The sequence below is a fragment of the Pelobates fuscus genome, chromosome 3 (assembly GCF_036172605.1).
Source record: "Pelobates fuscus isolate aPelFus1 chromosome 3, aPelFus1.pri, whole genome shotgun sequence".
Taxonomy (NCBI): Eukaryota; Metazoa; Chordata; class Amphibia; order Anura; family Pelobatidae; genus Pelobates; species Pelobates fuscus.
In genome coordinates, this window is record NC_086319.1 from 162,768,423 (window position 1) to 162,792,347 (window position 23,925).

The window sequence follows — 23,925 nt, forward strand, 5'->3', positions numbered from 1 at the left end:
CACACACACACTTACACTCTCACACACACTTACACTCTCACACACACACTTACACTCTCACACACACACTTACACTCTCACACACACACTTACACTCTCACACACACACTTACACTCTCACACACACACTTACACTCTCACACACACACTTACACTCTCACACACACACTTACACTCTCACACACACACTTACACTCTCACACACACACTTACACTCTCACACACACACTTACACTCTCACACACACACTTACACTCTCTCACACACACTTACACTCTCTCACACACACTTACACTCTCTCACACACACTTACACTCTCTCACACACACTTACACTCTCTCACACACACTTACACTCTCTCACACACACTTACACTCTCTCACACACACTTACACTCTCTCACACACACTTACACTCTCTCACACACACTTACACTCTCTCACACACACTTACACTCTCACACACACTTACACTCTCACACACACTTACACTCTCACACACACTTACACTCTCACACACACTTACACTCTCACACACACTTACACTCTCACACACACTTACACTCTCACACACACTTACACTCTCACACACACTTACACTCTCACACACACTTACACTCTCACACACACTTACACTCTCACACACACTTACACTCTCACACACACTTACACTCTCACACACACTTACACTCTCACACACACTTACACTCTCACACACACTTACACTCTCACACACACTTACACTCTCACACACACTTACACTCTCACACACACTTACACTCTCACACACACTTACACTCTCACACACACTTACACTCTCACACACACTTACACTCTCACACACACTTACACTCTCACACACACTTACACTCTCACACACACTTACACTCTCACACACACTTACACTCTCACACACACTTACACTCTCACACACACTTACACTCTCACACACACTTACACTCTCACACACACTTACACTCTCACACACACTTACACTCTCACACACACTTACACTCTCACACACACTTACACTCTCACACACACTTACACTCTCACACACACTTACACTCTCACACACACTTACACTCTCACACACACTTACACTCTCACACACACTTACACTCTCACACACACTTACACTCACACACACACTTACACTCACACACACACTTACACTCACACACACACACTCACACACACACTTACACTCACACACACACACTTTTTTTTTTTAATCCCCCCAGCCTCCTTACCTTTTGGAGTGCTGAGGGGATTCCCTGGGGTCCAGTGGTGCTGCTGGGCTCCTGGGGGGGCCGGTCACCCGGCGGGCTGGCTGGTCCTGCGGGCGCGCGAGGGAGCACTCTCCCCTGAGTGCTTCCTCTTCAGCTCCCTCGCACGCCGCGTACTGATACCGGCGCCGGAAGATGACGTCATCTTCCGGCTCCGGTATCAGTGCGGTGCGCGAGGGAGCTGAAGAGGAAGCACTCAGGGGAGAGTGCTCCCTCGCGCACCAGCCGGCAGCCGGGTGTAAGCAGGGCCAGCCTCGGGGGGCCCGGAGGTGGCCGGCTCCTGGGCCCCCCAGGAGAAGAGGCTGGCCCAGAGCGTACATACCGGGTCGCAGGGGCGGCCGGGCCCCCTGGTGGGCCGGGCCCGGTCGCAGCCGCGACCCATGCGACCCTGGTATGTACGCCACTGGTCAATACTATGAAAGGAGCAGAGAATATCCCTGTTAACAAGTGTTGCCCAATATATTTACAGATATTCACAACAAATTCATCCTCATTTGCCCTTGCAACAGCCAAGCCATAAAGCAAAGGAAAACCAGACATCTGTGTGACGTTCACCACTTGGGTTTGGAGAGGACTACTTGCCAGCCTTTTACCCTGTGACTCTGGCCCCTTTAATTTATTTTGGCTGAGAGACCCTAATTGTGCCTATTGGCACTTTAACCCCTTCAGGACAGAGCCAAAAGTACACGTTCTGATCAAAACAAAATGTAAACAAAAACTGGAATATGCCCTATGTGTCTGTTCAACCGTAATTCACCTTTCATATTAAATGCACCCGCACTTATTATATATCATTTTGTTCAGAAGAAACAGGGCTTTAATTACTCATGAACTGTTCATATTTGAAACAATTTATTATGAATAAAATAAAAAAGACTGAGAAATGAAGACTTAAAAAAAAAAATAATTGTAGTTCCACCTCACGTTTTAGTTGTAAATATCATAATACTGTTAGCTTTAACTGCAAAAAAGCACATATTTGGATTCAGCAAAGTTTCACGAGTACAACAGTACCCCCCCATTAACAGGTTTTATGGTGTTTTGGAAAGTTACAGGGTCAAATGTAGCACATTCAATTTTTCAGGTTTTTCACATTGAAATTTGCCAGATTAGTAATGTTACCTTTAAAACCGTGTAGTGGCCCAGGAATGAGTATTACCTCCATGATGGCATAGCATTTGCAAAAGTAGACAACCCAAAGTATTGCAAGTGGGGTATGTCCAGCCTTTTTTAGTAGTCACAAACACTGGCCATCTTCTTTGCATGGGCTAAAACCGCAAATAGACTAGGGGGGGCTTAGCCGCGAATGTCCTGGAACTATTTTCGGCATGAAAACCTCGCGGTTCCCGGTCGGTCCTCCAGCGGCACTTAGCCGCGAATCTATGGAACGGTTTGGGGCATGAAATCCTGGGTTCGTCTGGGCAAAAATATGACTTCCACAAAATTTCGGAACCACTGATCTGGATATGTTGTTCACCCAGATAAGGGATATCATGGGATGTAAGATTATGGGGATATGTTATGTTTTGGGGTACTTATGGGCCTTTATAAAAATTAGTTTTTTCTGCCTGTAGATAATTAAGTTAATGCATTAACTACTTTAATTATATCACAGGAAGAGGGGAGGGATTGTTAACCGTATGTGGGAGTGTCGTACTGTTAATTACTGTTTTGATCGGTTTGTACATCTTGTAATTCGGTGCTCCATCAGGTCCAGGGGGTGTTTCCCTGGCCTGAGGAATTGTATAAAAATCCAGCCTGTGCCATTAAACTGTCAGACCTTCTTACCCTGAACTCGCAGCCTCGTCTTGTGTTGTAAGGAACTGCTATAATCACATTGATTGGGGATTGCTATACTCTGTATACTCCCCTGGATTCTAATCACTAGCTCTTCCAATAGCTGTTCCTGCTTCGCTCTCTGAAGGAAGAGAGGTTCACCCATTGGAGCCTGGTCATAGGTCCAGGGTGGGAAGGAGACGGCGAGACCCCAACCAAGCTGCAGCGGTTCGTGGGGTCTGCAGTGCTTATGGTGTCTGGTGTGGTGCTGATGGTCATTGGTAAGCACTAGGAGCACCGATTGACGGAGGGTCTGTCACAATCTGATCATCTGTATTAGGCACTTGGCTAGAAACTCTCTGAATCAGAAAACCAATTAATTTTTACATGGAACAAAGGAGAGCTTTTTTTCATAGCATATTACCATCATCATTACTTTACCCTTGTCTGTTTCTGTTCCTCTCCATTATCTCCTAACTACATGCACAGTGTAGAGTTTGGTCTGTTTATTGAGGCAGGCATAACTATTGATACATTGCATCATTGGAGAATAATGTGGCCTTTTTCTCCAGATCAATACAAATTTATTAACATATATGAATTGGTCTGTCCCACTAACACACAGTGCATCAATCTTGTGTAAAAAATTAAAAATAAAATAAAAAACTCTAGGAGGAACTGTTTTAACATTAACTACTGAAATTAACAGCTAAAGAACTCTGACAATCCACTAGAGTTTATCCTTGGAGTATTCATACCACAGATGCTTATAATCGGTGCCCAGTGTTGCAATTTAAAATTTTCAAAACCCTACCATGATTTAGGAGGTTTCATCAGTTAGGTTTCTAAATATATCATGTTCCATGTTCCAGAAAATCTTGTGTTAACGCTGAAAATCTTTATTATTAATGTACAATGTCACATTAATATTTAAACATGTTGAAATATATTGTTCTTATTTTAAATCAAATACGGACACGCAAATACAAACACCGACACACACGCAGTGACATTTAGTCACTGTTTAGTAAAAAAAAAATGCTAGTCCACCCATTTGTTTACTTAAACCTTTCAGAGCAATCACATTTCTCTAAATAAGATTCTGAAACGGAGAGGTGCACACATCACTAAATAGCTGTAGTTTATTCTTCTATGCAAAGAGAAGAAATAGGCTTAAAATCTTCAATATTAAGCTACACGGTTGACTTAAGTGTCTGGCTAATCTCTAAAATCTGGCTAATCTCTGTCTTTGTTTAACCTTAAAATGCGCACTTACGCCTGTTTATAAGTTTTATGTTTATTGCCTACATCGATGACAAAATGTACTGCTGCTTTGATGTCTTGCTGAGCCTTCTGAGATGATGCCGTATCTACTTAACAGCAGTGGCATTTGCAGTTGTCTTGAACTAGTTAGGCAGTGTTTAATATCCTTTAATTGTTAGTAAACACGTCCCATTGTATGTGTACTGCTGAAAGACCCCAACGTGACCCCCCACAGTACACATACTAAGCTAGCTTGTACTAAGCTTATTCAACGTTTAATGAACGACTCGTTACATATTCTAATCATCACACAAAAATGTGCTATGTTTATCGATGCCATGCCGATGTTCTAATACTATGTTTGTATATTTGCTTGCACCAGCTGTTGTGGCAGTGCAAACATGTTTGTTCTCAATATGCACAAATAAAATAAAGAATTAAAAAAAAAAAAAAAATCTTCAATATTAAATACAATTTTATCTGCAAATTCTGTAGCAATCAGATAAAAAAAATTGTAATTGATATAAAAAGGGTTATTCCCTAAAGTGTAAATTGCCAGGAATTCAAAGTGAATTTCACAACTTAGAGAAAACAGCCAACTGTGTTCAGTTTGGTTATTTGGCCTTGCATTTAAAATTAATTTTGAATTCCTAGCAATTCTCACATCAATGAAAAGGTCATTTGTCCATATCAGGTGCACTTCAATACATAATGCATTTTTAAATGAGAGATATTGTAATCTTTGGCAAAAGTTTTGTTTCTGTAAAACGACATTTAATATATTGTTGCTCAGCACAAAAACCATTAAACCGTGCCACACACCAAGTTCTTATTTAACAATACAGGTAAAAGAAGTGTTGTATTAAACTTACCGCATATCCTGAGTGAGTGACACACGGAGGGAAGGCAAGGTAACTCCGCTCTCAGATTTTCTTCGCTCTGGTCCAAGGGCAACTGAAAGGTAAGAACTTTGTAAAGTGAATCTAATACACAAAATAGTCAAGAGTGGGTTACTTATTTCCCTTATTTTAATTTCAGAAACAATTTGATATGCACCTGGTGATTCAGCCAAATGCTCTTGCTTCTCTTCCCTTTCTTGAAAATGAAGTAGATGGGACCACAGTGCAGATTTGCCCTAGAAAAGGAAACATCACGGAGAGGTTCACTTCAGCAAAAATGTCAACATTTGTTCTTGTATAGACTGCATTTTAAATAATTGCCAGTAATTGTACTTCTGAAATCTGCTCCGAGCCCCAAAGAGATTGGAACATTATGTCAACACTAATCATTCCCCCTTTTTTTTCTAGGTCACTTTCTATCTGTTTTGTGTACATCAGCAGTCTCACCCAAACACTAGCCAAGACTTAGTGAAGGGTGAAGTAGAACTGAACTTTATTAAACACAACATATACGAGTAATCACAACAAGGGGGCATTAAACAAAACAATACAAGTCACTCCCTGGCATCTTGGTGTCTAGGTCATAATTAGGTTAATATTACATAATTTAATTAATTACACCAGGGCACATTGCACAATAGCCATTATATAATACACAAATTACCTTCCCTTTTGTTTTACCTTTTATACACACAATCATCTCCCATAGTAAAAAATAAATAAAAAAATAAAAACACTGTGGTGGTATAGCCTTGAGAAGATGAGTTACTACAGCCTAGGATGTCCCATCCCAGTGAATACAGCTCCAAAGTGATTATACCTTCAGTACCACTATCTCATGCAAACACTAGTCAAGACTTGGTGAAGGGAGAAGAACAACTGTTTTTATTAGGGCAACACACAATGGTGCCACTATTCAGAAAGACACAAGTCCACCCAGGTACCTCTGTGTCTGGGAAATAATTGAGTTAGCGCTCGGTTAAACTAATTATCTCCTGGACACAAAGTGCAAAACACAAATTCCCTAAAAATACATGTAATATAACAGAGCACCCCACATGCTATACATCCCCGGTCTCTATGAAGTGCCCACTGTGTCCAAAAGCACAGGGTTCAAGATTGCTGGGTAGAGATCTCTGGTCACCTAAAAACACAGTGCTTTCCGTGAGTACATTTGATGCCTCATCACCCCCTCTGTTAACACTCCAAAAATCTCCCTGATTGCTGGTCCAGGGACAGAAAGCGCACTGATCGAAGTTTTTAGCAGACCACGGCGACTCCACAATCCGCTTTTGAGTTCCAGAAGAGTTCAGAATTACTCCCGGTCAAGCGCACCGTTTCTCAGCAGCTTCCTGGCTGGTGAAGGGTGACTTTGGACTTTCAGAGTTCGGGTGACATGTACCTGGGTTCGGTGACCAGAGGGTCCGTCACAAACATATACTATACAGCAATCCCACACATGTGGTATCCCCGGATAGCCCCTGTCTAAGCACCTCTTTTGGAGATAGTGTAATGAGTTTCTTCACACAGTGTGTATATGTAATATAAATATATATATATATAACAGGAAAATCAGCACTCCCAGGTCATTCACAAATAACTCGTTTACTTGAGAAAGTGTAGAAAAATTTCAACGTTTCAGTTCCACATGGGAACTTTCATCAGGACAAACACTAATATATATGCATACATACGCACGCACGCACGCACACACACACACACACAGGCATATGACTTGTAGTAAAAATTAACAATGTAGCTTTGATTACTACATAACACAATACTTGTCAATACCCTGCATATTAGCCCAAATGTGCCAAAAAAAAAAAAAAAAAGTTTTAATAAATAAGGTCTACTGAGGTCATTTGTGCTGGCATTGTATAAATGTCCCCATAGTAAACAAGTTTGGCTTCTCAAAACTCTTCAATTACCGTCATTTATTTTGTAGCCAATACTACATTTTGCAGTTCCATTAGAAACTTTTTTTTTTTCTAAAGATAATAAATAATTGTCAGGGTACCTGTCATGCTTACCTGGGTTGGGGACTGTTTGCAAAAGGAGAGGGAACCTCTCCTCAGTCTTCCGTTCAACTTCTATGACGCGGCATGCGAGCACAGACGTCATGACGCAAAGGACGTCCCCGAGGTGCGTACGTGCCAGCGTCATGACGCCAATGAGGTCACGGCCCACAAAAACATCAGAATTCGAACGTTTTGGGGATGTGGCTTCGAAATTAAAGAACCAGAATGTAAAAGGCTGGTTCACCCATAGCACTTTGCCCTTACAGTCCCAATAGCGCGTTATATACTAGTATTGTATTCATGATTTTGACTTTTGTTTGTTTGACTACTCTTCCTTCTGTTGCCTTTTGAATCTGCGTTTGTACCCTCGCTGTTCTTGACTTCTGGCTCCCCTGAACTCGGCTTGTCCCTGTTTGCTCTCTGTCCTTGTTACTCTCGGTACATGTTACTATTCTATTACACTCTGAGAAAAGGCAGTGTTTACATTGCCCCTAGGGACACCTCAAAGTGGCCACTCCTCAAAAAACCACAGGAGGTGCTACAGAGGGCAGTGCTGCACAGTAGGCAGCACTGCCGTTCAGCGTCTCTATGCACTGCATGGGGGACGCTGAATTTTCCTCACAGAGATGCTTTGATTCAATGCATCTCTATGAGGAGGTGCTGATTGGCCAAAATGGCATTTGGCCCCGCACCACTGCCGATTTGAGCCAATCCAATGCTTTCCCCACGGGAAAGCATTGGATTGGCTAAAAAGCGGCAATTCTGATGATGTCACCAAGGGGGCGAGGCCAGTGCCGGCGGACACGCACGGCGCTGTAAATAAGAGTTTGAATTGCTTTTAAGGGAGCAAAGTGGGGGTAAGCCACCTAAATGGTGGGTTTAGCACTATAGGGTCAGGAATACATGTTTCTGTTCTTGACCCTATAGTGTTCCTTTAAGTGAAGAGAGGGACTTGTATTATTTTAATGGATTACTTCGTGTAGGGATGTGCTTATAAATACCTGAGTTGTGTTCAATAAAGTCAGTTCTACTTCACAATTCACGTTGTATCAGCTGTTTGGGTGAGACTACTATACAGCTATTTTACTGTATCCTGATCCAGGGAGGCAAAGCCCCAGAAAGACCCCAGTCAAGCTGCGGCAACCGGAGCAGAGGCGTTCCGGGTTTCCCCTGTGACTGCTAGGAAGCAAGCTTGGTGGAGGTACCCAGCCAGGTTACAAGGAGCTCCATCGCAGTTACACTGTCTCTCTTGTAGTTAACATCCTCTTAATAATACTGTAAAGCACTGCAGAATCTGTTTCTGCTATATAAAGTCCAATAACAACAAGAAGATCTTACAACATCATAATGTTTGAACTATGAAAATTATAATAAACCTGAAAGATAGTATTTTAGAAACAGTTAAATGTAATGTTTTTTTATTTTGTTTGTTTTTAAGAACAAAAACAATTTATTAGTTGAAAATCCCTCTACCCCTCAAGAAAAAACAAAAAACAAAATGACAAAAACTAGAGTGAATAGTCGTGTAAATATTTGCTTATCCCTTGAGTGCTACATTTTCTTTAGATGTTTATTCTGGCATTTAGCTTGCATGTACATACAATGTAGCTGTATGCCAAATCCCCAAATGAAACTGTGTAAACACAATGGAGGCTGCCATTGAGCACACAGATATATTTCAATAAAAAAAAGAAAAAAAGAAAAAACAATTAAACAGAACCACCTAGGTCTTTACTTTCTGCATCTGACCTTGAAATATCAGACAAGGAGACGATTGAAAAGAACTATTGATCTAGAAAATCGCTGGGTGCTTTTCTGATCTCAAAATAATCCGTTTGATGAGTTTTGTCAAAAGAATTCTTAATAACCGACTTTGGAATAATTGCTTTCCAAAGGGAATTGCAGAGCATTATGTAACACCATGATTTATCTATTCACAGTGCAAACAGCACAATACATACGGTATTTACAGGGTACATTAAAATTAAATTAAACATTGGAAAAGAATAATGATTTTTTTGCCAAAATATCAGACCTGAAAAAATAATTGACTGGAGAATTATTTTTTCGAATTATTTTTTCGAATTATTTTTTCAAATTCAACCAATTTGTCACACTTCTCCAAAATGAAATAAAATTATTTTAGCAAAATATCAGACTTGTCACAAACTTTATTGCAGAGTCATCTGATGCAAACAATCTGTCTCTCCCCGGTATCTACATTCCCTACTGAAACATTACTTTTTTTTTTTTTCTTAAATAGCTATTCGTCACCATTAACTGCAATCCCAACTTGTCACTAAGGTAGCATTCAGCTATAGATCAATATTTGGATTGGCACCACATCACACTTTTTTGCAAAAATAAGTAAATAGCCAAACAAAAACAGAGACTGAAGTGAAAAAAACGTATTTAAAAAGCCATAATAGCTGTGGGGCTGATGGGAAATACATGTGCAATTTAACAAGACTGCTACATGCAGTGCCGCTGCTACTCAAAGATCAAATAAAAGCTGTCTAGTGGAATAGACATCTACTTATACAATGGAGTTGGCGACTATGTCTTCCTATCAGCAGCAAACATTTAATAGAAAATTAAGTTGATATTTCCTTGAGGAGCAGTTCCTTCACTACAATACATAAATGTGAGTAAAACTTTCAAGTTGATCCCAGCCAACTCCCATCACTTCTATCCTAACGTAACAGGACACAGGTGGAATCTAAAGTAAGCTATGCATTGTTCTATGGAAGAGGTTATTTTTGGCAAAAATTAATTAGTGCCGCAAAAATTCATAACAACTAATACTTTAAAACCGTACACTCAGGAGTTGTAGTGAAAGTTGTAACATGCAGCAGAGTGTGATTAACAATTGTTACAGAACAGAGTAGTAGCAAGGAGCGGAGTATAAATGTTTCAGAGATGCCACTATACAAAGGCAAAATGAGATTAAATAGGATGCATTTCTTTGTATTATAAAATAAGCAGTTGCTCAACCCTTGAACTCTGTTAGATAAGGGGCACCGGACGAAGGCGCATTAATCACGCCGAAACTCACGTTGGATTCACTTACACTCACTTCTGCACAATTCACCTTAGTTGCATCTATGCAAGTTTATTAGTTTGGAGGCAAATTGGACAAGAGAGAAAGGGTGGCATACTGGTGCTTAGGAGGCTATTTAGCCGTCGCAGGTAGCTTAGGCTAGTTTATCCAGCAGTCTATTTAATAGAGATCGATGGTTGAACAACTGCTTATTGTACAACGTAAGTTGGAAGTAAGGTTTCCCAAGTACACCATCAAGTACATCTATGCATGTACTCTGCTTTTATTCCAGACAGTACATACAAACATACCATAATATCCCTTCAGTTTACCATGTTACCATACATTAAAATGTATATGCAGAAATGGTACTGCACTATCTTCAGTAACTTAACTTCAACAAAACACTAAGAAGGAACTGACTTGTAATCTCACTGAATGATGCGTTAGTGCGATGTGACATCCCAGAAAGCTGAATTTACCCGTGCATTTCAAATGTAGATTTCGTTTTGGGAACATGCACAGTCCTGTGCAAAGTGATAAAAAAAATTCTTACCAAAAACAATTACATTTGGCAGTGAATTGTTGACAAAGTATGTTGCCTTTTTAACTCAGAAATTTGGGCAGTGCTTAAATACTTTGTCAACAATTCACTGCCAAATGTAATTATTTTTGGTAAGAACATTTTAGTCAATGGCATTAAATATTGCCTTTTTAACTCAGAAATTTGGGCAGTGCTTAATGACAGGAGTTTAAGATTGAGGGGTGATCTGAGGAATTACTAGTTTACAGAACAAACAGTAGATATCTGATGTTTTATAATGGGTTGACAGAATTAGATTTAATTTACCAGCACAAGTTACAATTCTATGTTCACTTTGGCTGGACATCTACACAAACTGCAGTTACATATGTAAAAGCAAAACTAACTGCAGTTACATATGTTAAAGTAACTTATGAAGACAACTTAAGCAGACACTAACATTTTCTGATAAATGTATATATACATGATAACATTTTTACAAACATACAAAGTAAGGACTAGATTCTATTTATTTTATGTTCCTTTTTTGGCAACAATTGGCATGTGAGAGAATGCCCCCCGATGTTTAAAACATATTGCTGAAAAAGCAAAAGGTCATTATGCAAACTAAATATTCTCTTATGTCCAATACGGTCTCATCTTATCTCTATAAACATTATTAACATATCTTCTCTTGATCTAAGCAGCCATTTACTAAACTGCCATCTTCAGCTGGAAATATCTACATACTGTATGCAACACAGTCACCAAATCACATATATTTATATACACATACATACACACACACACACCTCAAAAGATTTGAATTGACATTTCCTCTATCAGGAAAAATCTAAAATAACAATTATTAGGTCAAGCTTACCTGTTTGACTTGAAGACCATGGCTCCATATTCTCTCTAGCAGATCACACAAGCTAGCAATGAGGGTATTTTCTTCCAGTCCAGTTATATTAGCCTCTCCATGACCCAACTCCACCGCTTCATGGCCCATTTTTTCAACCAACATGCGCTTTGTCTGTTAAATAAATATGAAATCTAATCATGCTACAGCCCAGCATATGCAAAGTGTGCTCATTCAATTTGTATCGATAATGTGGAAGAGAAATATCATTAGGTGATGAGCTTAAAGAGGCTAATAACACCTCCTCCTCTCCAAATACTGCCAAACCATTTTAAACTGTTTGAGAGGACCCATACCCTCCATGCACCATAACACTACAATAATATGTAGTGGTTATGAAGCCTGGAGTGTCCCTTAACTTTTTCCATTTACATATGCAGTGTAGTAAACAGCACTTCGTAGCCATGATTAAAAAAAAATATGCACTCACATGAAAATCACAAAAAAAATAAAAATAAAAAAATCAGGTATCATTTAGGAGAAAAAAAAATAAGCACATAAAAGGCCAACAATAAATTACATAAAATACCTTCATCCGGCATTCCTTTAGTAAACCTTCAACAAACTTCCAATTAGTTTGAGCAATAACTGCAGGGGACAAATCTGACAGTTTGGGTTGCCGAACAGTCTTTCCCAAACTCCTGGCTTCTTGCATATATTTCTGTAATTAAGAGAGATTTTTTAAATTATTTACTTTATGCTTTATTTCATTGATTGTAGTTTTTTTTGTCACAAAATAAATTAAATTTAAAGCAGCATTACTGTCCCAGTTTTAAAAAAGAATATATTGCAATTTAAATTTTTAGGTAATTCTGATGCAACTGGCCCAATTCTTTCCACTTATTACATGTTTCCACAATCTTATGATTGCGTGATTAAGTAGCACAGAAAGCCACTGTGTAAAAGAGGTCAATGCATTTAAAAGCCTTCCGGAGATTAGCATTCCTTTACCATGATTATTATTAAGGGCACATCCATCATATCAAGTTGCAATGAAAACTTCAAAGTTGCTGTAAACCTTTTTTTTGGTGACTCATAAGAATTCGATCTTAAAAAGGGCTTACCTTGAAAAGAATTTACAATACAATTTAATGTCCATGTGTACCTGCCATACTTATATGGTAGTGCATCACTTTATAGAGAATTTATTCTAACTTACCGTATATACTCGAGTATAAGCAGAGTTTTTCAGCCCATTTTTTGGGCTGAAAAACCCCAACTCGGCTTATACTCGAGTCAGAGTCTGTATTATGGCAATTTGCATTGCCATAATACAGACTGGGGGGAGAGGGGGGCTGGCAGAGCTGTACTTACCTGTTCTGCAGCTCCTGTCAGCTCTCTCCTCCTCCGCGCCGTCCGTTCAGCACCTCGGTCAGCTCCCAGTGTAAGTCTCGCGAGAGCCGCGGCTCTCGCGAGATTTACACTGGGAGCTGACAGAAGAGCAGAACGGACGGCGCAGAGGAGGAGAGAGCTGACAGGAGCTGCAGGAAAGGTAAGTACAGCTCTGCCAGCCCCCCTCTCCCCCCCACTGAACTGCCACTGGACCACCAGGAAAGGAGAGCCCCCCTCCCTGCCATATATCAAGCAGGGAGGGGGGACGAAAAAAAAAAAAATAAATAAATAAATAAATAAAATAATAAAAAAAAAAAAATTCATAATAAAAAAGGGGTATAAGGACCACTATGGGAGGGGGGGGGGGGTATAAGGACCACTATGGGAGGGAGGGGGTGGGTTAAGGACCACTATGGGAGGGAGGGGGGGTATAAGGACCACTATGGGAGGGAGGGGGGGTATAAGGACCACTATGGGAGGGAGGGGGGGTATAAGGACCACTATGGGGGGGGGGGGGGGGGGTAAGGACCACTATGGGAGGGAGGGGGGGATAAGGACCACTATGGGAGGGAGGGGGGATAAGGACCACTATGGGAGGGAGGGGGGGATAAGGACCACTATGGGAGGGAGGGGGGGATAAGGACCACTATGGGAGGGAGGGGGGGGATAAGGACCACTATGGGAGGGAGGGGGGGATAAGGACCACTATGGGAGGGAGGGGGGTATAAGGACCACTATGGGAGGGAGGGGGGGATAAGGACAACTATGGGAGGGAGGGGGGTATAAGGACCACTATGGGAGGGAGGGGGGATAAGGACCACTATGGGAGGGAGGGGGGTATAAGGACCACTATGGGAGGGAGGGGGGTATAAGGACCACTATGGGAGGGAGGGGGGTATAAGGACCACTATGGGAGGGAGGGGGGTATAAGGACCACTATGGGAGGGAGGGGGGTATAAGGACCACTATGGGAGGGAGGGGGTATAAGGACCACTATGGGAGGGAGGGGGGGATAAGGACCACTATGGGAGGGAGGGGGGTATAAGGACCACTATGGGAGGGAGGGGGGATAAGGACCACTATGGGAGGGAGGGGGGGGATAAGGACCACTATGGGAGGGAGGGGGGGGATAAGGACCACTATTGGAGGGAGGGGGGTATAAGGACCACTATGGGAGGGAGGGGGGGTATAAGGACCACTATGGGAGGGGGTGGGATAAGGACCACTATGGGAGGGAGGGGGGGTATAAGGACCATTATGGGAGGGGGGGGTATATGGACCACTATGGGAGGGATGGGGGGGGATAAGGAACACTATGGGAGGGAGAAGGGGGATAAGGACCACTATGAGAGGGAGGGGGTGGGATAAGGACCACTATGGGAGGGGAGGGGGAAGTAAGGACCACTAGGGGAGGGGAGGGTAAGGACCACTAGGGGAGGGGAGGGTAAGGACCACTAGGGGAGGGGTGAGTCAAGACCACTGGGGGGGGGGAGTGAAGGAACACGGGGGTGGGGAGGTAAGGACCACTGAGGGAGGAGGAGGGGAAGTCAGGACATATGGGGGGGGGGAGGGGGCGGCAAAAATTTTTTTGCCTACGGCGGCAAATATCCTTGCACCGGCCCTGCACACACTGCATTCACACACTGCATTCATGCACACACACACTGCATTCATGCACACACACACTGCATTCATGCACACACACACACACTGCACTCATACACACACACATACGCACACACTGCATTCATACACACACATACGCACACACTGCATTCATTATACACACACTGTAAATAAATATTCAATTAATATATTTTTTTTAGGATCTAATTTTATTTAGAAATTTACCAGTAGCTGCTGCATTTCCCACCCTAGTCTTATACTCGAGTCAATAAGTTTTCCCAGTTTTTTGGGATAAAATTAGGGGCCTCGGCTTATATTCGGGTCGGCTTATACTCGAGTATATACGGTACATATTGTATGCCTGAACTGCAAGATAATGCAGAGTTTACATTTTATCTCCATATTTAGCATTCATACTGTAACTCAGGCCTTAAGGGCTGCACACAGGCTTGGTGTTCTGGACATCCATGCTTAATGGGACACTATAGTCACCAAAACAACTTTAGCTTAACCCCTTAAGGACCAAACTTCTGGAATAAAAGGGAATCATGACATGTCACACATGTCATGTGTCCTTAAGGGGTTAAAGGACCACTATAGGCACCGAGACAACTTCAGCTCAATGAAGTGGTCTGGGTGCCAGGTCCCCCTAGTTTTAACCCTGCAGATAAAAACATAGCAGTTTCAGAGAAACTGCTATGTTTACATTGCAGGGTTAATCCAGCCTCTAGTGGCTGTCTCCCTGACTGCCATCTTCAGCGATTTACACGGAGTAAATTGCACTTGTCTGACGCTGGACGTCCTCATGGAGTCCAGCGTCAAATAACATCCCCATAGGAAAGCATTCAGTAATGCTTTCCTATGGACGGGTTTGAATGTGCGCATGCACGCCTCTGGCCGCGCATGCACGTTCGGCTCCACTCGGCGAGAGGTCACCAGCTGGATTAAGGTATCTGAAGGGGTTTTAACCCCTTCATCGCCGAAGGAGGGGAGCTTTCCAAGAGCCTATAATGCCAGGAAAACGGGTTTGCATGAATAAAAAATGGTTTCATTTTCAATCAGATGTTAATTACTCTAAACGAAAAGAAGGGGAGCAGTCAAGGATAGGGGTTTAGTGTAACACCCTCGACCCGTACCTAACACACAAAAAAAGGTCACCTAGACTGGAATAGTAGGGGATAACCCTAGGGAATACAATAAATAAAGGTCTAGAGACTAGGGATACCCTTACCACAGACCTCTGGTAACCCTAGAGAGGTGTATTTAATAGATTACTATTACTTATCTCTCTGTATATACCCTTCATTTTTTTTTTCCTGTGTGCTTTTTTTCTCACCATTTAGCATATCTCTCACTATTCCTTTTCAGTTTTAGTTTTTCCTTCTGGAAGATCACACTGGCTCAGTCGTAACCAATGCTGTATATACTTCCATGAGGGCTTAAACACATAAGGAGATTGCTACCTCTTCAGTTAGTGTTCGTACTGCCAATCCATACCCGTTTGGAACTAGTGTGGTATGCTTTATTATTGACTATCTATTATTGAGCATCTCACTCAGGGCTGTTCCCCCTCCTATCAGGCTACACTGTTTAATTTGTCCTAGTACTTTTTAGAGTTACAAATAAAGTTATTTTATTATTATTTTTTCTTTTCGGATCTTATTGGAGTGGATTGGAAATTTAACCTTGTGGTCACTTTCTATTCAAGTGACACCTTTTGTTCTCTACTATTTAATTACTCTATACATTTTTTTTTTAAAATCCTCTGCTCTGGGGGCGGGGCCTGGCAGCCATGCTGACCGGTCGCATGCTGCAGAGGCTCCTGCTGAGCTTGGCTTTATCAGCAAAACTTATAGACTCACTACGACTAATTAAGCTGTAAAAGATACCTAAGGGTACAAGAAGCTGTTGGTGACACTGCGGACTCCGAGATCGGGAGTTTTGGGGGCCATACGGGTGGTACAAAACTTTGGAGAGTGCGGCCTACATTGGAGAGGAGTGGGGCAGACGGCCGCTGCCCTGCTCGTACACCTGACAATCACCCAGCGGCGATGTAATGCCCCTCACAGGCCCCGGTCCCCCCCCCCCCCATGGGCCGGCGGGGGTTATCCCGGCCCCCACTGGCAGAAGCTGATACCGAGAAGGCTTCGATGCAGGGCCGCGCAGCTTACAGACCTCAGCGCCCGACCATCAAGATGGCGGCCGACCGCGCTACCAGCGCTCACGTGGCATACTGAAATACACAGCCCCGATTCTTAAAACCTGGACTGTAACTCACCCTGCTAAGCAGCAGACCTGCCTCAGCGGACCGGCCCTTGTTCACAGCATCTCAGCCTGGTTCATACAACCGCCCACCGGTACCTAGAGCACCCTGATGACCATCCCCATACCACTGCCTGTCTACACTTCACCCGGGAATCCCGATATTGATCATCACTGGCAGCGGAACCGGAGGCACAGGTGACGTGCGCTCATAGACCACGGGACTAGCAACCTCCTAACCTTTCACAGGGCATGACACGGGGAGAGACGGGAACGAGGCAGCAAGATCCGGCGGGACTGTCAACATGCTATCCGCGGCACAGCCGGGAGGTCTGCGCGGCCTGCCTTGAGAGACTCCAGTGGCACATCCCAGCTACAGTTCATTTAAATGCAATGCTTCCTTCACTTAATCTATATTGTTTTTTATTTTCTTTGCTTTCCTTCTCTCTTTTGTTCTTTAGTGCATACTCAACATCCCCCACTGTGGTGATAGGCAGCATTTCACGGCACATATTAACAGGTGGGATCTAGCAACATAGGAGAGGCTTACTCCCCACACCAGGGCAGCAATGGTGACACTGCACCCCCAAGCATAACCTGCTTAATGTGCCTGATAATTATTTCTGATATCTAGCAGCGCAATACTAAGTGAATTATGGCATCGGGGGCTATGCCTTATAAGTTTAATCACCTCATCATATCAGGGCTTGTGTCCTGGACAAAGCCCAACTTAAGCAACCCAAGCTGAGAAACCCTGCTAGTTGAAATCTTTATGTATGCCTATATTAACCCTTCTGCTCCTAAGGAACGCTACATGTCTTCATGTTCTAAGCCTGTAACTAACCAGCTTGTATTTAGCTTCTATAAACCTTTAAAAAATTGTGCGACACTCAGAATGCCATGTAACTGTTGACTAATAATTGTTTACAAATTGCATGTGATAACTATTGTGGCATTGCAAACATGCATATGTTCTTTCGTGCACAACAAAAATAAAGAATATAAAAAAAAAATAAAAAAAATAAAAAAAATCCTCTGCTCTGTAAATTAAACTTTAATTACATAAAGGAAGCTCCTGTAGAGTCTAGCAAGCTATTTTCAGAGCAGGAGACATGAAATTCTAAATTAACAAAATGTGCAATAAAGGAAGTATAAATATTACACGACTTTACAGGAAGTGTTTAGGAAAGCTGTGTAAGTCACATGTAAAGAGGTGCACCTAGGTCTACATGAATAAATTGATTTTACTCCTAAATGGCAGAACATTGAGCAGTAAAACTGCAGGTGCATGATCTATACACCAATACTGTTTTATCAAGCTAAAGTTATTTTGGTGACTAGTGTCTCTTTAAACACAAATTAATCAATTTTGTCCCCCTTTTGATTAAAGTTGATCTGTATTTGAATAGAAAACCCAGACATTGGTTAGATAGCCTGTGAGCTTAAAACCAATGTTAATGTAGTATTGGCTGCCAAAAGCATCCAGATAAAAACAAATATGGTCTCAGCACCAAGGTTTCATTACATACTTCAAAAAGCAGCAACCTATGATGCTTAGCATGCAGTCACATGCTAAGTATTGTTTAAGTGAATGAATATGTGTACAGCATTATGCCAACTTGCATAGATCACATTTAATTTCCTGACGTGGGCATCAAAATTTACACACTTATAGATAACTGTCCATTCTGAATAATATCTTGAAATAATTTAGAATTTGTTCAAACTGTCTTGACAGCTTCCAGGAAAACACTTTTAAACGAACACTATAGCATTAGGAATACAAACCTATATTCCTATACTATAGCGTCTCTGTCCCTAGAACTTCCCCTTTCCCCCCATTTGCAAGAAAAATCTTAAACTGGGGTCCCTATAGGATTATAACCTTCTTTTTAAATGATTAGTCAAATGATCCCTGTAATATACTGGTTGGTATTTGTTGCCTGGCATTAGCTGTTAGCCTCCAATTATTCACTAATCATTATTTGAAGTGGAGGCTTGATAGCATACTTTTTAGGAGATCAAAGTGACAATCTCACTGTTTATGATGCACGTCATGATCTTCTAGTACTACTATTCTATCCTATATGTTTACTGCTTACCATGTTTGCTTATATTTTTCTGTTGTGAAGATTATATATTGAAATGTTCATCTATTATACATGACAAAAAATATTTTATGTGAAGTTCACAGATCTGCAATATCAGAACTTCGTCCTGGTTTATTCCTGTGTATCTAAACAAAACAAAAAAAACTAGAAGATAGTGTAATAGCAATATCAATGTATAGGTTTAATACATTTTCAAACTTTAGAATGTTCTTGTCTTTGTTTCAATTCAGATATATAGCTCTAGCACTCTGCTACAAACTAAAAGTAACAAAGTAAGGAATCTAACCTAAGCAAAAAATAATTAATTGAACTTTTATAAAATCTGACAATATCACCCTAAGAAGATTAACATTAAATTTACACTGTGTTTGAACAGTAAAACTAAAAAAACAATGAATTGATGCGTCGTTTATATTGTTGATAAGCAGTAAACAAACAGACGTTTTGAAAACCCAATTTAAAAAAAAAAAAAAAGTATTGATTAGGACAGGAAAGCTGCCGTAAATGATAACAGATTGAAAAAAAGAAAGATATTCTTTCTGGAGTGTAGTTACACAACATCAATGATTACAAAATACAATAAATAATAAGCAATGCTTTTTAGTTATTTAAAAGATTTCTTCCAGTTACGTGTTTAAGGACACACCTAAGATACCTTTATAACTTGAAGCTGAATATCAAGAAATAGTGATTATTAATTTAAACTGTACAGTATGCCAAGGTTTACATTATTGAAATGAAAATATCAATACATATACTACAAAGGTGCATAACTAGTTCATCTTTTTCCCACGATTCCCCATTTTACACAAATCAAGTTTTTGGGACGCCTATTAATGCGTTCCTTCAATGTCAAGCATGTAAAACACCATGAGATTGTTAGTTGAGAAGAGAGGAGGATTTACCGTTATTAAAGGCCTTTCAATTTTTTCTGTTTAAATGGACACTCCAAGGACCATAATCACTACAGCCCTCTATAGTGGTTATCATGCCAGCAGTGTTCCCCTAATGTAAGCAGCCAAGCAATTTGCCAACAGTTGGATTTTTTTTACATGGGCTACGGTGGGTGCCGCTTCCTGCCTCTTCACAGCCAGAAACAGCGTGTATCTTAGCTCCTCGGCTGACAATTTCAGCCAATGAGTTGGCCTTTAACTCCAAAGCCTTGCTCTGGAGCCTGACATATGCTTGCCCCTCCACTGATGCCTGTGAGGAAGTGGAAGTAGCATCCAGTGGATCCCAGGTTAGATATTAATTCATTACTAAACTGTTTGGCTACTTACACAGGGGGGTGATTTTCTCGGTACCATAACCACTACTAGGGTTATGCTGCTTGAACGGTTTCAAATATTTAAATATGTTTTTCCAAATTAAAGTGGCACATGTGGCTGGCAGAGGACACAAAGCAGTGACACTATGGGGGAATCCTAGAGCAGTATTTAAGAGAATGTCTACCTTGTTCGGTAAAACGTGTGACCATTTGCAGTGCACAGACAAAGGGGAACAAAAGAACTTTGAAAGCAAGAGGTCAAACATGTTATGAGCATAAAAGCAACAACAGATGAGCTAAATTCACATTCAAGTCTTATGTAATTACAGACATGTGAAATATTCAATTGCAAATAAGCTTTTCTACTTCTAAAGGTTTTCAAAAATAATAGAATATTTCAAAAGAAAACAAACAAAAAAAATGTTTTTCTTCAAAGCTTTACAAACTACAAAGCTAGGATTTGTGTTCTTGAATGGAATAAGACTACAAACAGGTTAATAGCGTGAAGTGACAAACACCACAGCAAAGCAGATGGAAGCAAACATACCAGGCAGCACTCAGAGAAGGATTTTTTGGGAGGCCGTGCTGGAGGAGGGAACCCCAGGTCCCACTCCCAGAATGCCATGGAGTTCTGCCGGATCAGAATCTCCTCTGATGGCTTATGGATGAGCAGATACGTTCAAAAAACAAAACAAAAAAAACAAAGTACAAAGGCGAGGCCGGCATGCAAGACCCAATGTAAAAGGAAAAGAAGAAATAAGTAAATACAGAATTGCAAAAACAAAATTGCTGCAAACGTTACATGTTGTATTGAGAGACAGAGGAATAAAATAAAACCGAAGAAAAAAGGGAACATACAAAAGCAATAGATAGAGGAATTATGAAATTTTATGAAGAGGAGTATGTTTAGGTCTACGTTGTGAATACAAACATAAAGAAGACAGCTGGTGCTTTAAGTTTTTCTAACAGACCTCATTACAGTTATGCTATCTTGCAAAGAGGTTTAGAAACTGAATGTATCACTACATTAGATCACAGTTAAAAACAATATTTTAAAAACCATCAAAAACAAGTACCAAACTTTTTTTGGGCTAGGTCCTCAATTCTATTAACCCCTTAAGGACCAAGCTTCTGGAATAAAAGGGAATCATGACATGTCACACATGTCATGTGTCCTTAAGGGGTTAAAGTGTTAATCTTAATGATTAAGAATACAAAGACATTTTAGACAATTGGTTGGTTCCAACTTTACGGCAAGAGTTAGGACATCCTTTCCTGTTTTAGCTCGACTGTGCCCATGTGCAAATTAGGACCATGAAAGCATGGTTTGGCAAGTTTGGTGTGGAGGTACTTGAGTGGCCTACACAGAGTCCTGACACTATTGAACATCTTTTGGATGAATTGGAAATCTTAATAAAGCTAGTACTCTTTGTGCAACATTAGCCCCTGGTCTTGCAAATGCTTTTTTTCAGCTGAATTAGCACAAATTTCCATAGACACAGAATCTTGTGGGAAGCTTTCTCAGAGTAATACCTGTAAAGAGGAACAGTCTCTATATTATTGCCCACGGTTTTGCACTGGGATGTCAAGCAAGCTCACATATGTGTTATGGTCAGGAGTCCACATAGCCATATAGTGTATTTATATGGAGATGAGAAATGGGCAGGACAAGGTAAAAAAAAAAAAAATTAAAAAAATAAATAAAATGGCATTGTCCACGGAAACATAAAATTTTGCATATTTTCATAGTGCTGCCCTGTGGTGGTCCCATACTGGTGCAAGTTCCAGCACTTATTGTCAAGTATTTCAATGCCCCTCCTAATTGGATGCATCGACTTTTTCCCCACTATCTAAGCCTATACTCTGCCTAATCTCATCATCATCTACAAAGAACTTTAGCAGCCCATGTGGCCTGGGCATTGAAATGGTTGTACTCCAAAGCTCCTTATATCACCTAGGTCAAAGCCAAAATTGTTGAGAATAGTCTCATGGACAGGCTCATGGAAATTATGCATAATAAGCTCACTTCTTTCAAAAAGACTTTATCCCCCTGGAGGTGATTTTACTGATCAACTCCTTTATGCTCCACAGTGAGGTTTTTTGTGTGGTTTTCTTCTTTTCTCTTTCATTTTGTTCTTTTTTTCTCTCCATTCAAAGAATTGGCAAGTGGTATAGACACTTGGTGTTTCTGAGTCCTATATATTTACATTTGTGGCTAAATAAAAATAAAAATGCCCCACAACTATTTCTTCTAGTGAAAAAAAAAAAAAAAAGCAGCATTTATGATTTAGATAATATTGTTCTGCCAGTAACCTCTCCTGTACTATGGTGTATTCTAGAAACTTGGATGCCATGGATTAATACGTCATTTAGGGTAAAACTAATTTGATGCAGATTACGTACCTCCCTTAGGTCATTGTCTAACCCAAGATGTTCTGAGTGCTGCCGTAATCGGTCTTTTCTCCTCTGTGCGGTTGCACTACGGCTGACCCATCGACTGTGAATATAAGATACAACTATGATGAGCAATCAGCAGTTTAAAATAAATAGTTTATAATATATAATCGTGTGTGTATATATATATATATATATATATATATATATATACACACACACACACACACACACACACACACACACACACACATATATATACATATACATACACACCTATACCTTCAATTTTTTATCCTATATTGGGGTCCTAGAAAGACTTTTCATCCAGCTGAGGAAGCCTATTTGGCGAAACGCGTCCTGGAGAACTGTGAGAAATACTGGACTTTGTATGCCTATATAGTGCTGTTATTATTTGTTTATCTTAATATATATTCATTTATACTTTTAGATTTACATAATAAAATATATATTCACTATTGGCATTTTTTCCTGCTACAATATATATTTTTAAAAGAAGGAATGTGGTCCTTAACCACATAAGCGATTTCATCTGAGCCCATTTGGAAGGCTCTGGGTTTGTAAGTACTCTATTTACCTTATCGCCTATATAAATAAGATCTACATTATTGCAACATACGCGCTCTTCTCCATTCTTCCCATATATGATAAAGAAGTAAAGAACACCACTCAAAGAAGGGAGAGGGTCGCCTCTACGGACCCTAAGAGCGCACTAATTGAGCTTAATCGTTTAGCTCTTTAAATTGTGAGTGGGGAATTTACAATAACACATTATACGGTTTACACTCCGAAATATTTTTTGTATTTGTGTTTTTAACCCCTTCAGGACGGAGTCAATAGTACACGTTCTGATCAAAAGAAAACGTAAACAAAAACTGGAATTTGCGCTATATGTCTGTTCAACCGTAATTCACCTGTTTCATATTAAATGCACCCACACTTATTATATATCATTTTGTTCAGGAGAAACAGGGCTTTCATTTCATATAAAATATTTACCGGTATATATGAAACATAATTTATTATGAATAAAATTAAAAAAACAGATTTAAAAAAAAAAATTTTTTTACATTTGTAGTTCCGCCTCACATTTTAGCTGTAAATGTCATAATACTGTTAGGTTTTACTGCAAAAAAATGCACATATTTGTAATCAGCGATGTCCCATTAACAGGTTTTAT

General features: G+C 40.6%; 1 protein-coding gene across 4 annotated transcripts in view; it reads right to left on the minus strand.

Annotated features, from left to right (window-relative positions):
- Window positions 1-23,925, minus strand: part of DENND5B (DENN domain containing 5B) — a 135,798-nt gene that overhangs the window by 21,315 nt on the left and 90,558 nt on the right. For 2 of the 4 annotated variants that reach the window (XM_063447610.1, XM_063447609.1), the window contains 6 exons: window positions 22,734-22,827; window positions 20,878-20,988; window positions 12,262-12,393; window positions 11,694-11,846; window positions 5,384-5,462; window positions 5,200-5,281 (listed from right to left, as the gene is read on the minus strand). In XM_063447610.1, the coding sequence (XP_063303680.1) occupies window positions 5,200-5,281; window positions 5,384-5,462; window positions 11,694-11,846; window positions 12,262-12,393; window positions 20,878-20,988; window positions 22,734-22,827 (651 nt within the window). The remainder of the gene's footprint in view (window positions 1-5,199; window positions 5,282-5,383; window positions 5,463-11,693; window positions 11,847-12,261; window positions 12,394-20,877; window positions 20,989-22,733; window positions 22,828-23,925) is intronic. The other 2 variants (XM_063447612.1, XM_063447611.1) reach the window with 1 other exon arrangement.